A 23,621-nucleotide genomic window follows, 5' to 3' on the forward strand; every position below is an offset into this window, starting at 1 on the left:
GGCAGCTGGCCTCTGTGGGGCTCCCGCTCACGAGATGGCCTCCTGCTTATATTAATGCCATCTGAAGTTAGCGGAGGCGCTGTGCTTTTCCAGAAAGTCCGTGTATCAGCTTGTCTGGTTATGTGGGAATAAACAACATGGAGGTTTCCATCCCTCTTTCTTCATAGGAAGACATGGTAATTTGACACCGGACCTCTTAACCTAGACATCTTTTGTAGAAACTAAATTGCCTTCCCCACGGGGAAGAATTTGGAGGAGACTGTTCGTTTCAATGAATTCAGCATCATTGCCCCACCAGCCCCCTCTCCGCTATGTTACTGCGAAAGGAGACAATTTGGCTCCAAATGCCTAATGCGATTCTTCTTTAAAAAAAATATTTTTAAAATTTCAGTCTTATCTGAGGTTATTGAGTCTATATCTGAGGTTAGCGTTATTAATTCATAGTGACCTTCATGGGCTGAGATTGCTGTGCATGTTAGCACATACTGAGTGAAAATATTGCTGTGAAATGATAGACTGTATTTATAGACAACAGGGCAAAATCCTAGCTTCTATTAAAAAAAATACTAAAAAGACAGCATTTACACACTTTTAACGAGTATTGAGCTTGCCCAAATGTCTCAAATTGGTCCAGAGGTTTGGAATGAAGAATTATCATTTGAAGATGAACAATACGAGTTCTGCTGCAATTTCAGTAGCAATCCCCAGACCTGTTTTCTTTATGTCACGAAAACTTTAGAAACATAAACAGTGCTGAATTGCCACTGGTACTGAATAATGTGGCTTTTATTGTTGCCTGGGCTCTTCTGTATATTGAAGAAAATAATTTAATACTTATTAATAAATAGGGGGTAACTAAAGATGACTGTGATCTAGTCTGTTGAAAATTTCTCAGTACCCTTAATTTGTTAGTAAATTCAATATATTTTATTTAAGCAGAATCATATATACAGTATATTAACTTTTTTTCCAGGCAATCTTTACTCAGCACAGAAAGGCCAGATGTATGGGAATTGTAAAAAATCAGGATATGCATAAAAACTGTTCAAGTGCATAAAGCAGCCCCATCTGGAAGACATCTAACAGAAATGAAGTTGTACAAAACCATTCCATTGATAATAAAGCTAATTTTTATGGGTCTGACAAGTATGTAATTATGTTCAGTGGTGCTTTTCAGATTTTATCACAGTCAATAAACCGCAGTGGTAATTTCATTCCCATTTGACATATTTACATGGAAACATTTGATTGGAGGAATTAGTAACCCTGAAAGCCTTGATAGATATGTTTTAATGATCTGTGACCTCCGCAGTCCCTCATCTGTTTATTGTTGCAACAGGCGAGAAGTCGTTCCTCTGTGACCTTTGTGGCTTTGCCGGCGGGACACGTCATGCCCTCACCAAGCATCGGCGGCAGCATACAGGTCAGTAAAGCTGTCTTTGCTATATTTTCTCCAGCAAGGGAGTCCCGCTACACTGGGGAGTAACGCAAGTCAAATAGCACGTTACAGCACAAATAATACATCGGCTCATTGTTTACTTTGCTTTTTCTCGTTTTTGTAAAATCGGTATGCCCAAGGTCTGCATCAAATCTGTTAGCTGAGAGCTTGAATAATTGCTAGGGGGGGGAGTGGGGGGTATTTTTGGTGTTTTTTCTGAAGGAAGTAGAATTGTAAAGACTGGCTTTCTTCTTTAAATGAATGCTAAGTCTACTAATTTTTTTTTTCCCAAGGCCCAAATAGATTACCTACTGTGAAGATTTTGCAAGAGTCTGCTAGAATGTCCCTGGGTGAAAATTAGAGACTACATATAGATTAATCCATTATTTTGGACTGAGACATAGTTGAAAGCTAGTGTTGTTTCAGTTGCCCTTTTGTAATTTTAAGATAGTTTGTAATTAATAGGTGCAACTTTAAGAGTTACCACATGGTTGGCATGTAAAGCAGGATTTCTCTCCCAGAATTAGTAAAGCTTTCCTACCACCTGGTTATAAAAATTTAATATCAGATAAAATTAAATTGGTTCTTAGTTTCAGAAGACCAGAAAAAGTGTAAGTATTAAACATTTATTAATACATTTTATCTTAATTGTGCTTTTTAGTAGTTCCTTGTAAGTGTTTGATTATTTGAATAGATTTTGTTCAAACAGACACGGAAGTGTTGCTGCTTAAGCCACTGTAGTTTTTGTTTTACTGGCTATCGTGAGGATAATGTAATATCATCAGGAATTGCTGTGTGATTTAAGTGACCATTGTCTAATGTACAGTGGAAAGAAATGGCTAACAAATGAGAAGCTGTAGTTGTTACATCATGAATTTTCCATGGATTTCGTAAAGGAATCTCAGTGGGAGATTTTATTATGTCCCTGAATAAACTAATCTTGATTCAGGACATACACCATCTAAGTGCGTAATTTCCTGGAGAGCAGCTACTCTCTTTCTTGAGATCCTGAAGCCGTTCTTTCCACCCTGTTTTCAGTTTATTAAAGCAACCATATTTGGAGGAGAGTCTGATGCTTTCAAAAAGGTGGGGTTTTCAGTGCCGGTCAGGCAATATCTTGAAACGGATAAGCTCTAAAAAAGTATGCAGGGCCAAATTCTGCTTGCAAGTCTAACTAGTAATCGTACTTCCAGAATTTTTCTTCTGATAACAAACATATATTTGTGTGAGAGTACTGCCACAGGCAGTTCCCATTCACTGCAGGAAGTTTGTATTTTTAAAGTGTCCAAGAAAAGGCATTTAGTAAATATAATAAGTTCTCTTAATATTACACTCTCTGAATGATAACGGGAGCAATTGCAACTACTGGAATGGAAGTTGTATGCTTCAGTTGTAACTAATGGTTTCCATTTTTCTGGAGCTTTGAAGAATTTTTACATGTTGGCTGAAGTTTACCAAATACGAGCTAAGAATGAAATTTTTTTTTTTCTTTAGCAGAAATAAATCATTGTTATCAATAGGATGGGAACTACCTTTTGGTTTTTTATTGGTCTGCCATGTGGCACACTGGGATCATGCGTATGTCTAGGACTCATAGTCAGTGCAGCCACACAAATAGTAAACAATCGTTTCAGATGGAAAAGTGGAAGAAATACATAGTCTTGTCTTCGCCCTTCTTGTCTTTACCTATTATGTGAGTGCAGATCTGGTGTCTCAGAAATGTAAGCCCTTATCATCTGTTATATTTTTTTGTATCATTAGGCCACAAGCCAATAGAAAAAATATTTCCTGGTTTATGTGCAAAATGAGGCTAAAAATATGGTATGTTCCTGGTAAAAAGCTGTCCAGGTTTTCGATGGCATTTTGCCCTTCTTTTGCCAGTATGGCAGAGACTTTTGTGCTATGATCACAGGGATTCATAGGTTATAGATCATGAAGCTTGCATCTAGCAGGCATAACTTTATATTTTATGTCAGGACTGGAGGCTCGTTATTACTTTGCTATTAACTTTATACTATACAGGACAGTATCTCAGAGGCAGAGGGATCTATCTTTTTGGCATTTATCTGCCTCTGTGGCACAAACAATCAGAGATGATTCTTTAGCAGAAAAATTATCTGTAGCTTCTATTTGTTTCAAGGAGAATGACACAATCCACCTTTGCCTGCTTTGTTGCACTTACGTGGGTCCCCTTGTATTTTCATCCAGTGCACAACTTTATCTCAGTCCTTAGCTGCATGCACTCCTCTTTGTACCTGTGTTTTTTCTTCTGTGTCCCCAGTTGGCACAATTTTCCCAGAGCAGAATGCCAAAGCAAATTACAATCAGGTTTGAAAGGGATAGGTATCAAAAATAGTCTAAATGGCTTAAATAATTCCCTACTGTAATATAAGCTGTCTAGGGGGCTGACACAGAACATCTTCCAATTCAAGATTTACTTCTATCACCTGTCAGAGACCCTTGATTCAAGGGCAAATGAGCAAATCCTCACATGTAGTTGAGGAGTCTTAACCGGCTTAACAAGCCTCCTCTCGTCCCAGCCTTAAGGCCTGAGGTGTCCTGACACCCCAGAGAAATGTTCAGCTGCTGATAAATACTTGACACAAGAGAGGACCAGCCACTTAGACTTTTGATTCTCTTGATTCTGGTGTTTCTTGCTCTGTTCCTCTCTTTTCAGAGGAGGTTATTTTTATGTACCTCCAGAAATACTTTTACCTTGTGAAAGATGCATTTTCTTTGGAAATATTACAGGGAGCATAAAGTATAACTTGGTGTGAATAAGGCTGGCAGAATCTGGCCCTTGGTCGCTCGTGGAGCAAACTGTAGGGTCTAGTTTGGTAAATAGGATGTTATCCCTGGAAGATATGTTTTTGGTTTTTAAATGAAAAGAAGTATGGGAATCTTAAAACTAATGGCTTTTTCTTTCAGTTTATGACTTGAAAAAATGTTTGTACATTTTTTGTAATTTATTTGCAAACATGATGCAGCTCCATACAGATTTCCTTGATATAGGCTTTCTCAACTGTAAAGTAGAACTGTGAAGTAGAAAAAAAAAAAAATTGACCTATCAAGAGATCCCTGGTGTTTCACCAGTTGGCATTTTTATTCTGTGTTAAATATGTTATGTCCGTAATGACTGACCTGGTCCTGTGAGAAGTGCACCCTTTGAACACGGGATAAGCTAGGTCTTCGGCTGATTTTGTCCTGGTAGAATGCTCTAGCATTATTTTTTGATCTGAATATATCTTCTTCCAGTCCTATTCTGCAAGAATCAATCTATGAAATTCTGCAAGTCTTTCACTGGCTATGTAAATATCATACATGGCATATATATATACATATATGGCATATATACATACATAAATATCATACATCGGTGGCCCGATCTTCTATTTTGTGAATTGAAGCAATGGCGACTTCAAGAGTGCTCCAGAGTTTGACCAGAATTTTATCACACTGTAAAGAATACTTACATCTCTGTCAAACGCTTTACAACAGACACTTGTGGCTGCCTAGGCTGTGAGCAGAAACTGTCTTAAGAAACGTAGACCACTTGCAATATCAGCTGGTGCTATGTGGTAAATAAGGGACAGCTTGCGGTTCTGCAAGAATGTATACGCTGTAGTTCTCGTGCCTCAACATGACCGGGAGGAAAAATTTTCATCTTTTGAGTGATCCTGAAACAATTTTTTTTATTCATATTTTGTCCCAGTAAGTACATCTGCCTGAAGATAGGAAGATAAATAATGTTGCAAATTTTAGTATTGGCTAATTTTAGAATTAGTTGAATTCCACAGAGAATTTAAGCAATTATCTGAATTTTGTAATAGAAAAGAGTGAGTAACCTCTAAATCAGCCACCAAAAACATGCACGTGCACACACACACAAGAATCATATAATATCATATAATTTCAATATTTTGCTGTAATCATGATCAACTAGGAAATTGCATGAGAGAGAAAAAACAAGCAAGGGTAATTACTTCTGGCTTGAAATGAAAACATGAAAACACTTAATTCTTAATTTTAAAATGTCTTTTTTTATGTTCTTGTTATTGTTCTGCTCTCCTGCTTTGTTTGTCTGTCTTTTGGTATCATTCTAGTTTTCCCTTCTTCTACATGTTTCCCAGTAAGCTTCCATTTCATGCTGTAGTAGCTGACTCAATCCAATAGTGCTGATCGGTCACGGTCTGTGTTCTCTTGCATGAAATTCCTTTTTTAATGTTGGTTAGTACTCCTGAAAATTGCAAAAAAAACCAACCTCATCTTCTACACAATGGCAGTCTACATTTGCTTCTTGTGTGTTGGGTGTGATGGAATCTTCCTGGGGATCATAGAAGTACATTACAGTAGTAGAGTGTTAGAGGGTAAGTACGCTTACTGTGCACAGCAGTTCTATGACAGTCACCCTGAACCTATGGAACTGCTTAAGAAGACTGTGTCTTTGTTCAAATATTTTCATGAATTTTTGCAGATGGTATCTTATATCATACAGATCACTGTTTGTATGATTGCTTCTGCTCACTCATTTCAATCTTGCGCTTCTCAAGACATTTATAGGTCAATGTAATAAAGAAAGAAAATTTAATAATATATGTGTTTTTATCCAGATGAGTGACTCACTTTGTGTTTCTATTTCTCATGTGAACTGCTCTTTGACTTTAATGTGTAGTTACATTACTCGGCACTGAATTTAATTTATAATGTAGCCTCTTCCCTTCAACTTCCCCACCACAGCTTAAAAAAATTATAACGTTGGATACTGCAGAAAATGTAGCACAGTAAGAAGACTTACTGCTCTTTTCAGCAAGAGGAGAGGTGAAATTTGAAGAGGATCTGTGTTGTTTTTCCTTTTCCATTTATGCCAACATTTGCAGCAGGGTGTGGAACTTGATTATAGCAAACCTTTGGCCAGAAATGACACCAAAAACCTGGGTATCTTAAAACTTTCTCTCTACCTAAGAGAAATTGTCTAGTGGAACATTTTTCCTCCCATTTCTGAGCATACGAATGTCAATAATTTTTTGCTGTGGAAGAGCAACCCTATGGCATCTACAGGGTTTCTCATAAGAAAGCAAGGGATCAAGGATGTACTTATTTTTATATGTCTTATATGTAAAAAAGTTGACCAGACTAAAAGCAAACAGAATTTACTTTAATATACTTCAGGCTTCATTAGCAAGCCTGTAAGTGCCTCTCCAGGGAACAGCCTTAACAAACACTAGAAATACTTGGAAATAAGAAGAAAAAATCCTGTAACATGTAAGCAGATGGCTCCGTTTTGTGGTCTACTCATTCCTTAGGTGAAATGAAACTTAGAGGATTCTTTCTGTGCTGCTCAACACATCATGTGAAAGACAAATAGGACTAAAAGCAATATTTTCCTGTTGAGACAACTGGGGTAAGATTTCTTCCATCTTACTAAGATTCTGATTAGTCGCTCAAGACTTGTAAATTGAAGACACCATTTGATTATTTTTTTTTTCCTTCATTTATGTGAAAGCTGGATTCTCAGTAGCACATTCATGTAAATGCTGTACATAAACTATAGATAGAAATTGTCTGGACAGTCATGATAAATAAAAATGTCACTTATCCATCCACAAATCAACATCTATTACCAAGATTTATAGTTTTTGTTATTGTGCTATTTCATTTTTCCTTTAAAAAGTAGAAACTGGCTTCTCACGGCTTGGATAAGTGCACTCTGCGCTGGGTTAAAAACTGGCTGGACGACCGAGCCCAGAGAGTGGTAGTGAATGGAGTCAAATCCAGTTGGCGGCCGGTCACGGGTGGTGTTCCCCAGGGCTCAGTGTTGGGGCTGGTCCTGTTCAATATCTTCACTGATGATCTGGATGAGGGGATCGAGTGCACCCTCAGTAAGTTTGCAGATGACACCAAGTTGGGTGGAAGTGTCGATCTGCTGGAGGGTAGGAAGGCCCTGCAGAGGGACCTGGACAGGCTGGATCCTTGGGCCAGGGCCAACTGTTCAACAAGGCTAAGTGCCGGGTCCTGCACTTGGGTCACAACAACCCCATGCAATGCTACAGGCTGGGGGAGGAGTGGCTGGAGAGCTGCCTGGTGGAAAAGGACCTGGGGGTATTGGTTGACAGCCGCCTGAACATGAGCCAGCAGTGTGCTCAGGTGGCCAAGAAGGCCAATGTGGCGTCCTGGCTTGTATCAGGAATAGTGTGGCCAACAGGACCAGGGAGGTGATAGTGCCCCTGTACTCGGCACTGGTGAGGCTGCACCTCGAGTACTGTGTTCAGTTTTGGGCCCCTCACTACAAGAAGGACATGGAGGTGCTGGAGTGTGTCCAAAGAAGGGCAATGAAGTTGGTGAAGGGTCTAGAGCACAAGTGTTATGAGAAGCGGCTGAGGCAGCTGGGGTTGTTTAGTCCAGAGAACAGGAGGCTGAGGGGAGACCTTATTGCTCTCTACAACTACCTGAAAGGAGGTTGTAGCAAGGTGGGGGTTGGCCTCTTCTCCCTAGTAACAAGTGATAAGACGAGAGGAAATGGCCTCAAGCTGCACCAGGGGAGGTTTAGATTAGATATTAGGAAAAACTTCTTCACCAAAAGGGTAGTCAGGCACTGGAACAGGCTGTCCATGGAAGTGGTTGAGTCTCCATCCCTGGAGGTATTTAAAAGACAGGTAGACGTGGTGCTTGAGGACATGGTTTAGTGGTGGACTTGGCAGTGCTAGGTTATTGGTTGGACTCGATGACCTTAAGGGTCTTTTCCAACCTTAACGATTCTATGATTCCATAAGTACGCGTTAAGTACATAACTGCACAGAGAAATTTGATTGCAGTAAGGTATGCTCTGTGTCCTAAAAACCTCATCATCAAAGACAGAGAACTCAAAAGAGGTAAAATCAGAGAAAAGAGGAAGAAGGAAAGAAAAAGAAAGCTGTAATTTTGGGGGGTGGGGGGAAGCTAAGGCAGACGCTAAAAGAAGTCAGTGCAGAATTTGGAGAGGCAAGAGAAAAAGATAGCCTTAGTCGTGATGGTTTAAGAAGAGCAGAATGGGTAGAGCTGACGAGGCTAACGGGTTAGCAGCAGGCTTAAGTGCTTTTGAGCAGACTGGTGGTCCCCATGATCTGAGCCTTTTATCAGTTGCTTTCCCAAACTTTGATTGTTGGAGCTAAAATTTTCCATGTCAAGTGGCTTAAACAACTGATGCACTTCAGAAGTTGTTTGCGGGATTGTCAAAAAAGCAAAAAAATTTCTTCTTTTATGATCCTGTGGTTAGGGATCATAGCTTTTTGAAAGTGCTTGTGCTAAAAGCAGAATAAGAACCCCCAAAGGTATTGGGTCCTTGATCTTGGAACGTGCGTCCTTCCTTTTTTCCCCCCATAGAGCTTGTTGATCATTGGGGCATTTGGGGTCACCTACCTTCCTTTTTCGTGGGCTTTGTTATTGATAAAGTTAGAGATGTCAAGGCACGGACAAGTCTTCTATAATGGTAAGGTGCGGGGACGGGGGGCTTGGTTGGGGTTTTTTTACCTTTCTTAATCTTTAAATAGGTAGACTTTGCCCTTATTCACGCATTTTTGGATACACTATTTTATAGTTATTACATAGTGTTGTTGAAAAAATACTGTCAGTATTGCTTTTTTGATTTGTGTTATTTTAATTTTGTATGAATTAGATCCTTGACTGGGGGTGAGGGAGAATCCTCCTGGAATATTTAATGGCAGCCCATATAAAAATAAAATTAAGTTTCCTGCCTGAAATGTCTGGGAACAGGAGATGGGGAAGGAAAACTGGAACACAGGCTGATAAAGAGCATTCTGTCCCAAAGATAAGGAAGACAAAAAAATACTTAAATGAGTAGGTCTGTGGAAAACTTAAATAAATAAACAAATAATTAAAAGTACTGCTGCTACAGCTAATATGCTTTTCAACACCCCCCAACCCAAAGAAACACCTAGTCTTCTTTTAGATGTTTTCAACTGTATTTATCAACCTGGTTAATTTTCCATAAAAATAATACTTTTTCCCATGTGCAGCTGCTAAGAATGACAGGCCATGCTAGGCAGTCTTTTTTCCTCCCAGTTAAGTTGGCTTTTGTTGCGTGGTGCTGCTGTGATGTATTTTCTGTCAGGTGAGATTTACACATAGTCCACTTGACAGGAGCAGTTAGCCACAAGGATTTCCTAAGGAGAAACTTCCTGGAGCAGTGGGCAAGGATTATCATTTTTCTTTTGGTCACGATGGAATTTGCAAGCCCTCCTGGCTTCCACGGGCCCTCGCTTGTCTGCCAGCCCTGCTGGCCCTGCCCCAGCACAGCAGCAGACCTTTACCTGATCCATCCTCCCCTGAATGGCGAACTAAAAATCTCCTTTCAGTTCAGGTCTGCTTTTTTTTACAAGGGGGCAAGTTGGCAAGGTTCTAATGCATTTTAAATGAAAGCAGTTAAAATAAGTCTGTATGTTATCTAAAATACCTGTGGCTTTACTACTTAGGCTTGAAAATGTTGCTATCTTCTTTAATACTAGAAGATAAAATAAATCAGGGACGGGAAATCTTCAGTTCAAGAACAGGTTACGTTGCTAGGGAGTCTATGGCCTCCCAGAGAGTTTAATTGAAGCAGCAGCCAGTACCATTCAAGCTGCTGGGAGAATCAGCTTCTCCAGAGCAGAGAGTCAGTGTCTGACAAGAAAACCCCATTTGGGACAGGAAAGACACGCTTTCTAGCAGTCTCAATTTGTCCAGCATAGAGGCTTCCGCACTGTGTCCTGTCCCTTCACCTTTCCTTGTCCCATGAAACAATAAATGAAAAATAGTAGCTGGTATTCTCTCCACCAGCTGCTAAAAGCAATTATTCCAACTCTTTGTGGAGCTTTCAGAAGCTGCTCTGTTGTCCTTCCTTACAGCCTTACAGGCATTTCAGGCCTGAGGACCTTGCATTTCTTTTTCCCTTGGGAGGGGAAAAAAACCCAGCAGTCTCCAAGAATGAAAAATGCAGATTTCTCTCTCTTCTCAGAATTCTGGCAAAGTCTCTTTGGAAGTCTTGAGTGTCTCGTGCTTTAAGCAGGCTTGAAAAATCTGGCTTGGAGGCATGGCTGCTTGGGAATGGCCTTTTGATAATGATGTGTCTTCTGCTGGTGGTGTGTCTCCTGTCAGTCTGAAAAACTGCAAATTGAACCTGCTAAGAGGCTTAGGGTTCAATTTTGAAACTGCCTATTGTAGACCTCTGAACAGTCTACAAGGTCAGTGTCCATCCCTAGCAGTTTTATTCAGACGTCTTAAGTTAGGAATGTTGATTCCTTAGGTAATCTTTAGGATTAATACTTCTCAAGGCTTGCACTATGCAGTCAAGATCACTTAGTTAGGAGTTGTCTTCTGCATACAAAAAGAAACCTGTTTCCTACCTAAATGGTGATTACATGTGTCTGTAAGCCACACAGAATATTTCTGGAGCAACCAGTTGGAAAAATGGGATGCAGGTGTCTTAGCTAGGCGTCACAGTATGTGTATATGTCATGAAATTTTTGTCTTAGTGTCTTCTGAAGGGTGGACCCCTCCTCTGGAAGGAAAAGTACTCTTTTCATATAATAATTTATAAGCTGGAGATTTTTATCTTTCTTCAGTTAGTAGTTCTCTAGAAGTTTTCAGTGCGGTTGCACATTCAGCAGAGATTGAATTTTAGTCTTCTGAAAATGTTATTGTCCCAGTCTAGGTTTGGTGGTTGTTTGTTTTTTTTTTTTTTTTTTTTTTTTTTAATTAACATTTGAAGTCCCTCTGCTGAAATTGGCCCAGTGTTCAGAAAAGGTTCACAAGAGCAGAAGGATAGCAGGCAAGAGAGGGGGAATGGAGCACTGAGTTCTGGTTCATATTCTTAGTCCTGGTTTATGTTTGTTATTTAATGGATAAGATGAAAAATCCAGGACCAGAGACAAAAACCAAAGACACTTTCCTCCTGGAGATGTTCCTTTCTGAGCATGCACTGAATACAAGCTTCAGACTGATTGCTTGACTTTTGTCTCCAACAGTGTTGCTTTCAGGGCTGTGCATGGGCCCAACTTCAACAGAAGGTGTAGGGTGAGAGGAATGCTTGTCACCTGCTGATATTTTCACGAAATAAGGCCCAGTAATATGGTTACCCTGTTTCAGCGCAGTTCTTTCTCCTCCTTTTTGCTGCTGTGTGACACCACATAGGAAGTCAGCTGGCTACTGATGCGTCTATGTCATAGTGAGAATAGTATTTTGCAATTAATACACTGTATTTGGAGATTTATTTTGTATTTGTGGTTGTTATATATACATAGACTAAAATCTATTTCAAGGGATTTGCCAGAAATTTAGACTTCTCTTCCTTTTCTGTTGATGCAACTGATAATGCATATCTTCTCTTGTCACCTTCTAGGAGAGAAACCATTCAAATGTGATGAGTGTAACTTCGCTTCCACAACACAATCGCATCTGACACGACATAAGCGTGTCCATACTGGAGAAAAGCCTTACAGATGTCCCTGGTGTGACTACAGGTAATGAGTCATTAACTAAAGCATGATGAGAGAAGGGTTAAGGTGATCAGACGAGGTTCATTTGAAGTCACCAATAAAAATATATTGCCATTAAAACACCATCAGGGCAGCAGTAATTGCATATTAAATTGGGAGCTAAATTTAAAAACTTAGTCTTCAGTATTTAGGTATTACTTTATAAAGAAAAACAAATGATGGGAAACCTTTTAGTGGTAACACTGCAGTGCTAATGTTGAGCATTTCACAGCTGCTCTAGTGTCTGTTAGAATTCTCCATGGTGAGGCCGCTTATCTGCATTGCCTTTTCAAATCAGTTGCAGTTTTGAAATTTTTCTCGGTTGAGTTGCAACCATTTCGCCAAGAAAGGAAAAGTCCCCTGAAAGGCTTAGCAGCCTAAATACTCACCAGACACTTATTAGAACGGGAAGCAACTGGAGCTAGTTACAGTGCTGCAGAGTCTTGTTTTTCTGCTCCAGTTTTCCTTCTCCTTGCCAGCCAAGTTGTTCGGATGAGAGCTGGCCGTAGGGTGGTTGCATGGAAAGTCTCGCATGTTCCACCATTAAAACCCATCCTGTTAGGACGGTAGATTAAGTTCTCAAAGATCACATGAATGGACAGATAAGGTTGTTCGTGGTGCTCACCCCATGTGTCTTCTGTTCGTTATAGACTATAGATCTCATGTTGCTTCTTAAATGATTCTGTACTCTTCTTAAACATACTTCTACAATCTTGAATACTTTTAATACCTTGCAGTGAGGTGGCTAGTCTATGTGTACTGTAAAAGAATCCGTAGAAGTTATTCATGAGTAATTTGCAAGAGTTGACATCCAAAAAGTTTTTTAAAAATCAGTATTATATTTGATAAATGGCATGATTATGTAATTAGATGAATGTGCTGTGATGCATGCGCACAAGAGGAGAAAGTTAAACATTTGATTATACCACTATAGCATTTTTATTTTCTTTTAATGCTGAGCACACAACTGTAATGTTCTTTTAGTATAAGTTTTAATGTAGTTTCCTAAAACAAGATTAAATAACAAAGGCTAGCCGCTCTCATAATACCTGGTTTCATGCTATTTATGAGCTGCTTTAAAGAAAACTCCAGTACAGAAAGCTTCTGCAGTGATCATGCAGTTTCTGTACAAAAATTTTTGTTGCATTGGTTTGTGCATGTGGAGCAAATGTTCTGTGAACTCTTCTGTATTAAGCACCCATTAAATTACTGCAGAGAACTGAATTTGATAACCTCATGGTGGGGCTTTCCATTTCTGTGCTGGTGCTTTACGAGTCCCCTTGCTTATTTGGTTTTTGCTTTTTTTTTTTTTTTTTTAATGGAAGTGTTTCTGTCGGCTTCAGTAAGTCATCTAAGAAAAGGGATGGTTTTGTGTTTGTCAGTGGTTGCGTTAAAAGGTCTGTGTTGAGTGAAATCATAGAATCATAGAATGTCCTGAGTTGGAAGGGACCCACAAGGATCATCGAGTGCAACTCCTGTCCCTGCATAGGACAACCCCAAAAATCACACCGTATGTCTGAGGGGTATATAAGCAATAGTGTGACATGATGTGCTGCAGTGAAGGTAAAAGGAGTGCTATCTTAGCTGCTGCACGTTTGAGGAGGCTTAATCTTGGGGTCATCCACTTCAATGAACCATCCTGACTGGGAAGAATAGTCTTATTACAGAACTAGGTAACGAGAGGTGGGTTACTCTGGGTTTGAGCTCCTGGCTTGAAGACCCTAGAAACTGGGAGTGTTGTAGATGTGAATCAGTTTGCAGTTTGGGGTTTGTGTGGATGCAGTTCCCTCACTCGGTATGACAAAATGCATAACTTCAATGCTCTGTTTAGTGAAAGACGGGAGATCATTTTTCTTTGGATGGACAGTTTTCTGCATGGGATAGAAATTCCAAGAAATGACGAGTTTTTTACTAGTGTTTTATTACATTGGAGGTTTTTAGAGAAGAAGCAAGCATAACTTATTTTATCAGGATTAAGAAGAAATCTCTGAGCATCCCCTGCCTCCATATTATTGAAAAATAAATGTTTCATGGTAATAGGATGTTAGTTTCCATCCCTTGCAGGCCAATTTTGACCTAATCTTTGGAGGCTGATCTCTACAGATACCAGCTGATGAAGCTTTGATTCTGCAGGAAATTTCTTCTGAGCTCAGCTGAAAAACATCTGGCAGGGATGCAGGAATCAGAGCTGTGCTGGTGCTGCAAGTTCATAGAGGCACTGAGGCACTCTGTGTAGCTGCAGAGGAGCCAGTAGAGGGGCTGCTGTATTTATTAGCCCAGCAGTCCTGCTTGTGCCTGCCAGTTTCCACAGTCCTGGGATATTAGCCAGCCTTGCTGGCAAGTATATTTTTTGCTCTTCATCCACCTCTCATTTTTTTCTCTTTCTTTTTTTGTTTAGAATATAATTTTAAGGAAATCACATGTTGCCTCCTTGTCAACTCACCCAATGCCATCTCTTTTCATGGAAAGGTATTAGCAACTCTGTAAATAACGTCCTTTATGCCACTTCAGCAGATGGTATGTACTGTTGCGAGGGGCACCTACAGAAAACATAAAGATTTTAGTGATAAAATTCACCCCCATGTCTAGTGGTCGGCTTCTCACTGTGGTGCTTTCAGCTCAGCACTGTAAGTTTATCCAGACTATTTCAGATGTTGCTGTTTAGTGTTGCTTGGCAACTGCAGACTCTTTAATGACCCTTGTAGTTTCAGTGAGGTGAATATTCCTCGTTCTATGTACGGATATGGAGTAGAGTATTGTTAGTGCTACCATAAAGTCTCCTTTCACTGCTAGGTGAAGTGATCTCTCTATTCTACAAAGTAGTTTGAGACACTTGAATTAAAAGAGTGTCTAAATACGAGGTATTTTAATTATACCCGTTCAGCTCATCAGTGCTCAGAGGGTTCTTAGAGATTCCTAGTTTCAAGCTTTTCCATTCCTTGGGAGGAAATTGTGAACAATCATCCTACAAAAACTCTTGCCAGTCTAACGCGGAAAAGGCTAGCTAACCCTGGCTAGAAGTGCAGAAAGGCAGGCTATTAAAAGAAACTAATCGGAATTTAGGAACTGTTATGAAAATCTGGATCACCTGTGACTGGACCTAGAACTCTTAGGGTTTTTTTTGCTTAGAAGCAAAAACTGAAGTGAAATAGGCTGTAAGATACTATGGGAAAAAGATTTATTTTGGCTGCATGGAACAGAAAAGGGAATTTATTCCCTATATCACCCACAGCATGGGAAATTCTTTTCTTAACTAGGAAAAGACATGAATGGATGTGGTTTTCTGAAGTGAATAATAAACTAACCTAGCATTTTTAGGTCACAAATTATATATTCTCGATAGTATGAATATTCCCAAAAAGAAAATGGGAGATTTTTCTCATTTTATTTTACCAAGTTGCTTTCATAATCTATATTTACGGTTGTACTTAAATATTCTTGCAAAAATGTTACCTTCCATGTCTACTTTTTGTGCTGTGACCACTTGATATTTATTTTTGTCTGAATCTTTTGTATATTGATAACAAAGAAATGAACATCTGCTTTTCTATATAGCAGTATGCCACTTCTAGTAATGATTATAATTTGAAATTATATTTTCAGTCTAGTTTTTAAAATCTAATTCCTTTTGAAGGAAGAAATATATATTCATAAATATAAAAATTCCCTTGTTAAATGTTCTGGTTATATTTTTTTCACATTTGTGATTTTCAATTTAGGTTTGCCCTAGTTAGATAAAAATATGCACAATTTTCCTTTGCGTTTACTTTTTCAAATAGCACAGTGTGTTTCTCCATTCTTTAGTCAGTCTGCTTTGTCATACAAAAATATTCATTCACTCCTAATTAATGTTCAACTTAATTTTATAATACAGAATTGGTCTCATAGGGCCCTACACCACCATTACATATGCAATGCTTATTTTAGATTTCTTAGTCATTTAAAAAAAGATGCGTTATGTGGCGAAACTTTTCAGATTACACAATCTTAGAGTTATACTGACAACAATACTGTTTGCATTTGGTAATGGGCCCAGTAAGTAGTGAAGAGCCATATAACCTCCTGAAACTGAACAACGCCTGTGAACTTCAACTGATTTCTAAGTCTGTTGGTTGTGTGGTCTGTAGCCAGACTTTGTAAACCTGCAAGATATTTAGGCACCTGAATTTAAGCTGATTTCAGAAGTGCTAAACTCCCATAAGTCTGATGATGTCAATGAAAGATGCAGATATACAGCATTTTCAAAAACTGAACTGGTTTTGTGCATGTGTCTAAAGTAAAGAATTAGGACTCTCATTTCAGTGGTATGTTAGGCTTTAAATTCAACTCCCATTGGTACTGACTTTCCATGTAACTATCACAGCTTCTCAGGCAGGGAATAATTTATGTTCATGGTGTGCGTGAGGGCGATGTTTCAGTATGAAACGGATCTGGATTACATTGTTTTGTGGTGGCGGGGGCAAAAGGCAGAGCTCTGCCTTTCTCGTATAGTCAAATTCGTTGGAGTTCAGGGCTCAGGAGGAGCACTGGCATAGTTCCGTGATGCAGAAACAGTATTGCTACAACTTTGACTGTGAGAATGTGGGAAGGTATAATGTTAGTGCCATCCCTGTGCTGTAATTAAACGAAATTACTCTTATTTCTCTGGGATTCCACCGTATGGTTAATTTTGCACAGAGTACCCATGGCAGTGAGGAGAAGAAGGGAATAGAGGGCAACATCCAGGGGACTGGTGATGTTCCACAGCCATAGATAAGAGGGTTTAGAAGCTATATAAAACAAACAGCCAGGCCAGCAAAACAGCATTAATTCCATAAATGCACCTTTCTGTAAAGTATATGACTTGTGAAGGATGTCTTACAAGACTGAGAATAAATAGCATACATTTTTAATATAATTATGTAAACTAAAATAAATATTTTACATTTATTATGCATAATAAAATAATTAGACAACATTCTCTAAGGGATTATGGCATCTGAAATTCCAACTGCAGAAGGATTCATTACATATTTTCAGGAGCAGCGGCAGCATGACTTAGGGGGAGTGACTCCACAGGGGCTACTTTTCTTTTTTTGGACAGCATCCCTAGGGAGTTCCTATTTCCCTCTGACTTATAGTATCTGTTCATAGGTTGTAAAGACCAGTTTATAATACACTCCAGGATTTGCACCTAAGTCATAAGAATGTGCAAAGTAAGTGTTTTCTCTCTGTTTATTTTGGTGAATTTAATAACTTCTGGTTGTCTTGGTGTGATTGCATCAGCTGTGCGCTATTCCCTAGTTATATCAAGGATAACTAGGACTACTTTAAATGCTGAGATAGCAATATGTACTTACTCATAGCAAAACTGAAAGGTTGTTAAGGCAACTTCTACGTAAAATGATGAAACAGTGTATTTATCATTAAAATGTTAACATTAATATGCTCTTTGTAACCAGTGAAATTTAATATGCATGTATAGGAAATAACTAGGTTATACAACTGTATGGAACATTAGGTTGATGAGGACTCCAAGTGGCAACCACCACTGCGCTATGGAAAACCACTTTTTTATATATATCACAAAGGCAGAATTAGGCAAAAAAAGTGCAGATACTTTGTGCTAATAAGAAATTGCTAAGGACAATAATGCATGCGTGTAATAGAGCAAACTGGGCCTTCAGGAAGCACTTAAGCTTCTGTTGTGATCAGCAGCAGGAGTTGAGGATATCCAGTGCCTTGTGCTAGCAGACTTATAAACAAATGAAGATAGAAGTTTAGAGAGAAATTCTGTCAGTGCATGGGCAGAGTTCCCAGATGCAAACTCCTCAGAATATTATTCAGCCCTTAGTTTTTAATAAACATTCAGATAAAATATTTGGTAATATTTCTATTAATCTGGAATAAAATATGCTGTAGCATTTAAGTCTATAAAAGAAAAATAATCTGAAATGAAATTTAGATATAACTCCAAAAACACTTTAATTATTCTAGTGAATGCATGGCATACAAAACAATGGTTAGTATTATTCCCTTTATGATGTTTCTGTTGCTTAATAAAACTTCTTATATTCACCTAAGTTATAGTAAATAGTTCATATGGTAAACTCAGAATAAAAATACGTAATGTGATAGTGCAAAATACAGATCAGCTATCATGTTAACCAAGATACTTGACTTCAGATGTGGGTCCTAACATTCAGAAACTTGCAGAACCAGAGAGCGCACAAATAATTGTATGTCCCTCGCTGGGAGGTGTGTATGCTGTCTGCGCTGACCGAGAAATCCTGTCTCTGCAATTTTGGAGAATCATGTTGGTGGAAGCATACAAAAGAACTTAAACTCCCTCTCTCATCTCTCCCTGTCCTCCCTGCCAGATGCCAATGTCACTGAGTGGACTGCTCAAGAGAGTGTATGCTTATTAGAAAACATGATGGTTTCTTAAAAAAAAAAAAATATGTACACACACACACAAATATGTTGGTGTATGTAGACTTGAGGACTATGGTCCACAATGATATTGCCCTGTTAAGAAGCTTTTGAACAGTATGCAATAGTATAGTGACTTTGAGTAGTCCTTTGCTTTCCATATTTTTAATTAATACCATAGTAAATGCACTCTACTTGGTAGAAGGGTACTACAGATTTTTATTTATTTTAATGAATAATACTTACTCCTTACAATATGGAAATCCATCAGTAATTCCGTGAGCACTGGTAACTCACACTTCTTTTGTTGCTTTTTTCTTATTTCTATTTTTTTTTCTTGTTTTCTAATTTTTTCCTGTGGCCGCTCTAAGTAAAAGGAATTAAAAATTGCCTTTTTAATGCAATGAATCTGTGATTCTCATGCTAACACTGAACCAGCGGACTTGGGACTTCAAGGATCTGCCCAAGTATCTTTAAACCAGTGATGCAATTGCAAGGATTGATAATACTAATCTAGCCTCATTTTGGATGGAGTCCTTTGAAGAACAACTTTTAAGTGATGTATTTAAGCCTAAATGCCATGCTAAATTACTCACGGGTGATCACTGAGTTTAATGTTACTGAGACATGCAGCCATTTCGGTAGCAATGTAAAAATTCCTGTATAGTTTTAACTTCTGGCAGCTTCTCTCTGTTGCAGCCTGTGGTGATCCTAGCTCAGCACTCTTATCAGTTTGTTCATACTTTGATTTAAGTTCTGCAAAAACATTCTCAGGTTCCTGATTTCTTTCAGTAGTTACTGTCTCCCCCTTGCTGTTCAATTTGGGCTTTGTCCTTAAACTTTTCTTGTTATGCAGCCTCTCCCCTGCCGTACTGATGCTCTTTTTTTTGAATCAGAGTCCAACACAGTTAACCCAAAACCTGAAGTATTTGGTGTTTAGGAAATATGAATAAGACCACTTCATGCAATGGACAGATTAATATAACTAATGTCTTCTATTATCACATTTTATCTTCTCCCTGTCCTCACGCTTCTTTTTCCCTATCACATGCGATCATCACTGTCTTATCTATTCCTCTTTCTTAAGGAGCATAAATATGTTATAATAAATATATCTATATTTTTATTTAATACATAATTAATGTTTATAAATCTGGAACACCAGCATATATTTCAAACAAAAATAATCTTAAGTAGGTTGTATTTTGATAGTAACTAAAATTTTAGTACTAACCTTAAGATGAATGGCAAGGCTATGGTCTTAATATAGCTTTTAGTAACAAAAAAGACTTGTAATTTCCTGTTCTTACAGTGCTTCTGATAAAAATGTACAGTGAAGATCTTTTATGTCTACAAATAAACTTTCATTTGTTGGAATAATTTGATCTAAAAATAATCATTGGCATCATAGCTTAGTTAATATGACCATTTTAGGTAAAAAGTAGTTTAAAAAAAAGGCTAAAGCAACTATATATGTTTTCTTTGCTCTTGTGTGTTAACACAGAATAAAAAACAAATGTTTCTTTCTTTTACCATTCCTTAATCCCCAATCCAGTCATTATAAAAGGTCCAAAGCTATCTTTAGGGGTGGTCAAATCTACAAGGAATTATTATTGCTACCTACCTGGCTGGTAGTTAGCAATCTGAAAATATTTTGGTAGTGTTACAGGCCTTCAAGATGAAATTAATAGACACTAGCCTGTTGTGCTACATGTGGTTTATTCTCCAGGCAATACGGCTACTACCATGTAAAAAAGTTTCTGTATTAATGCTGTCTTTGTGACAACCTTACTTGTTCCTCCTTCATACGTGACGTACAAAACAGGTTAAAATGTTGGGAAGTGACAGAAAGCAAATTCAGTTCTGAAGCAGTTCCAGAAAGAGGTGTAGCCTAGTGCAAGGGGGGGAAAGGGAAAGGTTTTTTTCCCTTTAAAGGCTGATGAAAATGAGAAAAGAAATGCTGAAAAGAAAGTAAAGGAAGGAAAGAAAGAAGAGGAAAAAACTGAGCTTTTCTGTTCGAGGAAAAACTTGCTACTTAGATACTTCTAATGCATTAGAATTGGTGAGCAATCTTCCAAATAAATATGGCTTTGTTAGAAACTCCTGATTTATTGAAGCTAGATAAAATTGTTTGCACATTCCAGCAGAGCTGCCCTTGTCTCTGTGACAGCTTCTGCCCAAATTCCCCTGGAGCGGTAGGTTGGGGCACATTGGGAACGCGGGTACCAAAGCCTCTGCCTCCACCACGAGGCTCCCTGCCTCCAAAGTGGAAGTTGTGGGCTCAATGAGCCAGGCCTGCGCCTTTGCAGTGTGGCTGGAGGGTGTTTTCCAGGGGCCACCATACAATATGGTGGGACTGAGGCTCTGGGGCAGAGTTGGCACCTGGGGTCTGGGGGGCTGGTGCTCCTGGCCACCCTCTCCCCAGTGTGGTGGGGAATCCCTACGGACTGAAAGCCCATCTCTGAGATCTTCAGCTTTCTAGACAATCTGCTTTGGAGACAGAGGCATCAGAGGTTTGGGAGCTCAGCGTTCCCGGGATGTTGCTTCAGAACCCATGAGTTCAAAGCTGCTGCTTAGGTTAGGCCAGTAAAAGCCTTGGCAGGAACAAGGAGAGCTTGTCTCAAGGTTTGCACGTGCCTTGCAGCTCTCCATACCATCAGTTGCCTTTTCTCTTTCCTGAGCTGCTGGGAGAAGGTGTTGCGTTCCCCGTGGGAAAATGTGGCGTAGGGAGGACAGGCCATTTGGTATACAACAGCTCACCTTCCCTAAAACCATTTTGCAGACTCTGTTGTATGATACTCTACTTTATGCTCATAAGTCACAGATCAGGGATGTATTTCACCTGAGGCTTTACTTACAAAGAGACAGTCTGGAGAGGAGCCTGTAGTCCAAGTAACTTGTTAAGTTGCTCGTTACAACTATTTTGTCCCTGATTGGGGTGGTCTTTGTGGTTTTCCTAGGCCTGTTTAGATCTGAATAGCAGATGTAGATATTGCTGAGACTTCTTAGGGAGTAGCTTTATAAAAGCCAGCACATAAAGCCCTCTGTTTTGTTATTGCAAGTGATGGAGTGTTGCTCTGGTGTTATCATTGTTCTTTTTTTTTTTTTTTTCTCGAAAAACACTAAAAAAAAATCTCAAAGATATTTGCATATGCCAGGTGGTGGTCAGTTAGCATTTTACTTTCCAGGTTCCTTCCTGTCTGTTAAAAAAGTTAAAAGTGGTGGTAGTAGCATTCATTGAATTTGTTTATTATATTACATTTGTTTGTTTAGCTTTTGTCTTTAACCTGTTGGATACTACATGTACCTGAATTTTGTGCTTTAATTTCTTTTTAAATGTGTTCTTTTAATAATGGAAAAATAATTAAGGGAAAAAAACAGAATCCAAAATATATATGAAAAAGGGTGTTCTGCATTCTTAGATGCCTTGGGTCAAAGCTATTGCTTCTCATTTTACATCCTCAGAGAAAAGATGAGGTCTGTACAGCACTCTTCATCTTCCTCTCACAGGTTATACATGCTGAGGCTTAGTGTGCCGGGAGAAACAAGCTGGTGCAACGCTGTTCTCCTTTCTCCCACCCCAATGGGCCGGAGGGTTGGAGTGGAAACATTCCTTGATATTTCCCCATCTCCTTCTGTACATGAACTGAAATAGGGAGGTAGTGGGAACTGAGAGGGATAGGAAATAGCTGCTGCTGTTCATAGCCTGAGAGCAAATTGATTATTCTTCCTGAAGTAAAGAGGAGGTTGCAAAGTGACTTTTGGCTCTCAAAGACTGCCCATATCTCCCTGGTGCTCCCAGGGTTGGCAGCACAGCTGTGGGTTGCTCTGTACCTCAGGCCAGCTGACCTCCCATCCAGTTCTGGTTTGTTTTTCCTTCCACTTAGGCAAACTGCCCAGCTTGCCATGATTCCTAGAATATAGGTCCATACACATATATGCGTATTTTTAAATAATGCTTTAAAGTAACACTTCTTCTGATGTTCTTCAGCATTGCTATCTTTTTATGTTTTTAGTGATGTTTTCCTTTAAAAAACGCACAACTAGAAACTCTGCAGTTCATAATGCTGTAAAATTGTGTTGTAATCCTATAAATACATCAAGTGGTTCTAGTGACATCATAAACTACGTGAACATCATCCTACTAGTTCATTGTGATATTACTGGTACCTCTTAAAATATAGTATTTATAGCTTTATATTTGTAACTTCAGTCCACTCTCCCTCAATCCCTGTTCAGGATAATTATGGATTCTCTCTAACAACTGTAGTTGAGGACATAATTTGTTATGCTAGAAATGCCACGTGGAACGTCTTCCCATACTGAGCTTCCTCAAAACACTTCTGTTGAAATTTTGCATGCACGGTCTACAGGGCAAGCAGTACTTATAATCATTTTGAAGCTGTAGAAGGTATTGTGATTATCAAAATAAATTATTAAGTTCTGATGATTTTTCATTAGAAAAATGTGGTATTTCATACATCTTGTTGTTAACAAGCGCTTGCTAAAATACAGAGAACCGTTTGCGTTAGCAAATTTTGGAGATATCTGCTATGGGTATTTGAACATATAAAAAGCCATTAGCAATTTGGTTTTTTTTCAGGAAAGAGATGTGTCTTTAGTTCAAAAAGGCAATTTTTATAAATCAGTTGATGAGGATTGATTTTTAGCCTGATGTCCCTAACTTATTCTGAGACTTGCATGAGCCCATCCATCCATCTTCTGTCAGTTTCTTTAATAACTTTTGAAGCTGTTGGGCAGTTTCAGTCAAAACTGACACCCCGTAGTAGTTGCTGAGATAATTTAAGTTCCTACATGTTTCCTGAAAGAGGTGGATGAGGAGAGGGGAAAAAGAAATCAGTGAGGAACAAACAGGCAAAATTCAGCTCTCATGCATTCATCTCTCTTACAACCAGCTAGTTTATTGTTCCAGGCTCGCCAACCAGCACGGCTGGTTTTTCTTGAGTGATGGGAGTATCTTGAAGGACATGTTGGGGAGCTGCTGTTAGTGCATTGGGAGACTTAGTGAACAGGGCAAGAATCCATATGAAATCATGCTTCAGTTGTTACAGTGCTCACGTATCAATGTTTTTGGGTCCCAAATTAACTGTTTGTTGCAAGTTGTCAGGACAGGTCATTTTAAAAGTTGAAAGGTATTTTTAAGGTTAAGGAGAACACATCCAGCTATCTATCTTTTTCTTTAGAAAATAGATTATTTGAAATAGATTTGTACGCCTGAGATTGAGAACGCTGACATTTCTTAT

At 38.9% G+C, this 23,621-nt stretch overlaps 1 protein-coding gene across 4 annotated transcripts in view; it reads left to right on the forward strand.

Annotated features, from left to right (window-relative positions):
- The window catches only part of ZNF407 (zinc finger protein 407), a 352,038-nt gene that overhangs the window by 206,270 nt on the left and 122,147 nt on the right, over positions 1-23,621 (forward strand). For all 4 annotated transcript variants that reach the window (XM_087757699.1, XM_087757707.1, XM_087757724.1 and 1 more), the window contains 2 exons: positions 1,340-1,423; positions 11,811-11,931. In XM_087757699.1, the coding sequence (XP_087613825.1) occupies positions 1,340-1,423; positions 11,811-11,931 (205 nt within the window). The remainder of the gene's footprint in view (positions 1-1,339; positions 1,424-11,810; positions 11,932-23,621) is intronic.

Source organism: Nipponia nippon, unplaced genomic scaffold, assembly GCF_047370975.1.
Source record: "Nipponia nippon isolate SJK-2023a ecotype South Korea unplaced genomic scaffold, ASM4737097v1 scaffold_1, whole genome shotgun sequence".
Lineage (NCBI taxonomy): Eukaryota > Metazoa > Chordata > Aves > Pelecaniformes > Threskiornithidae > Nipponia > Nipponia nippon.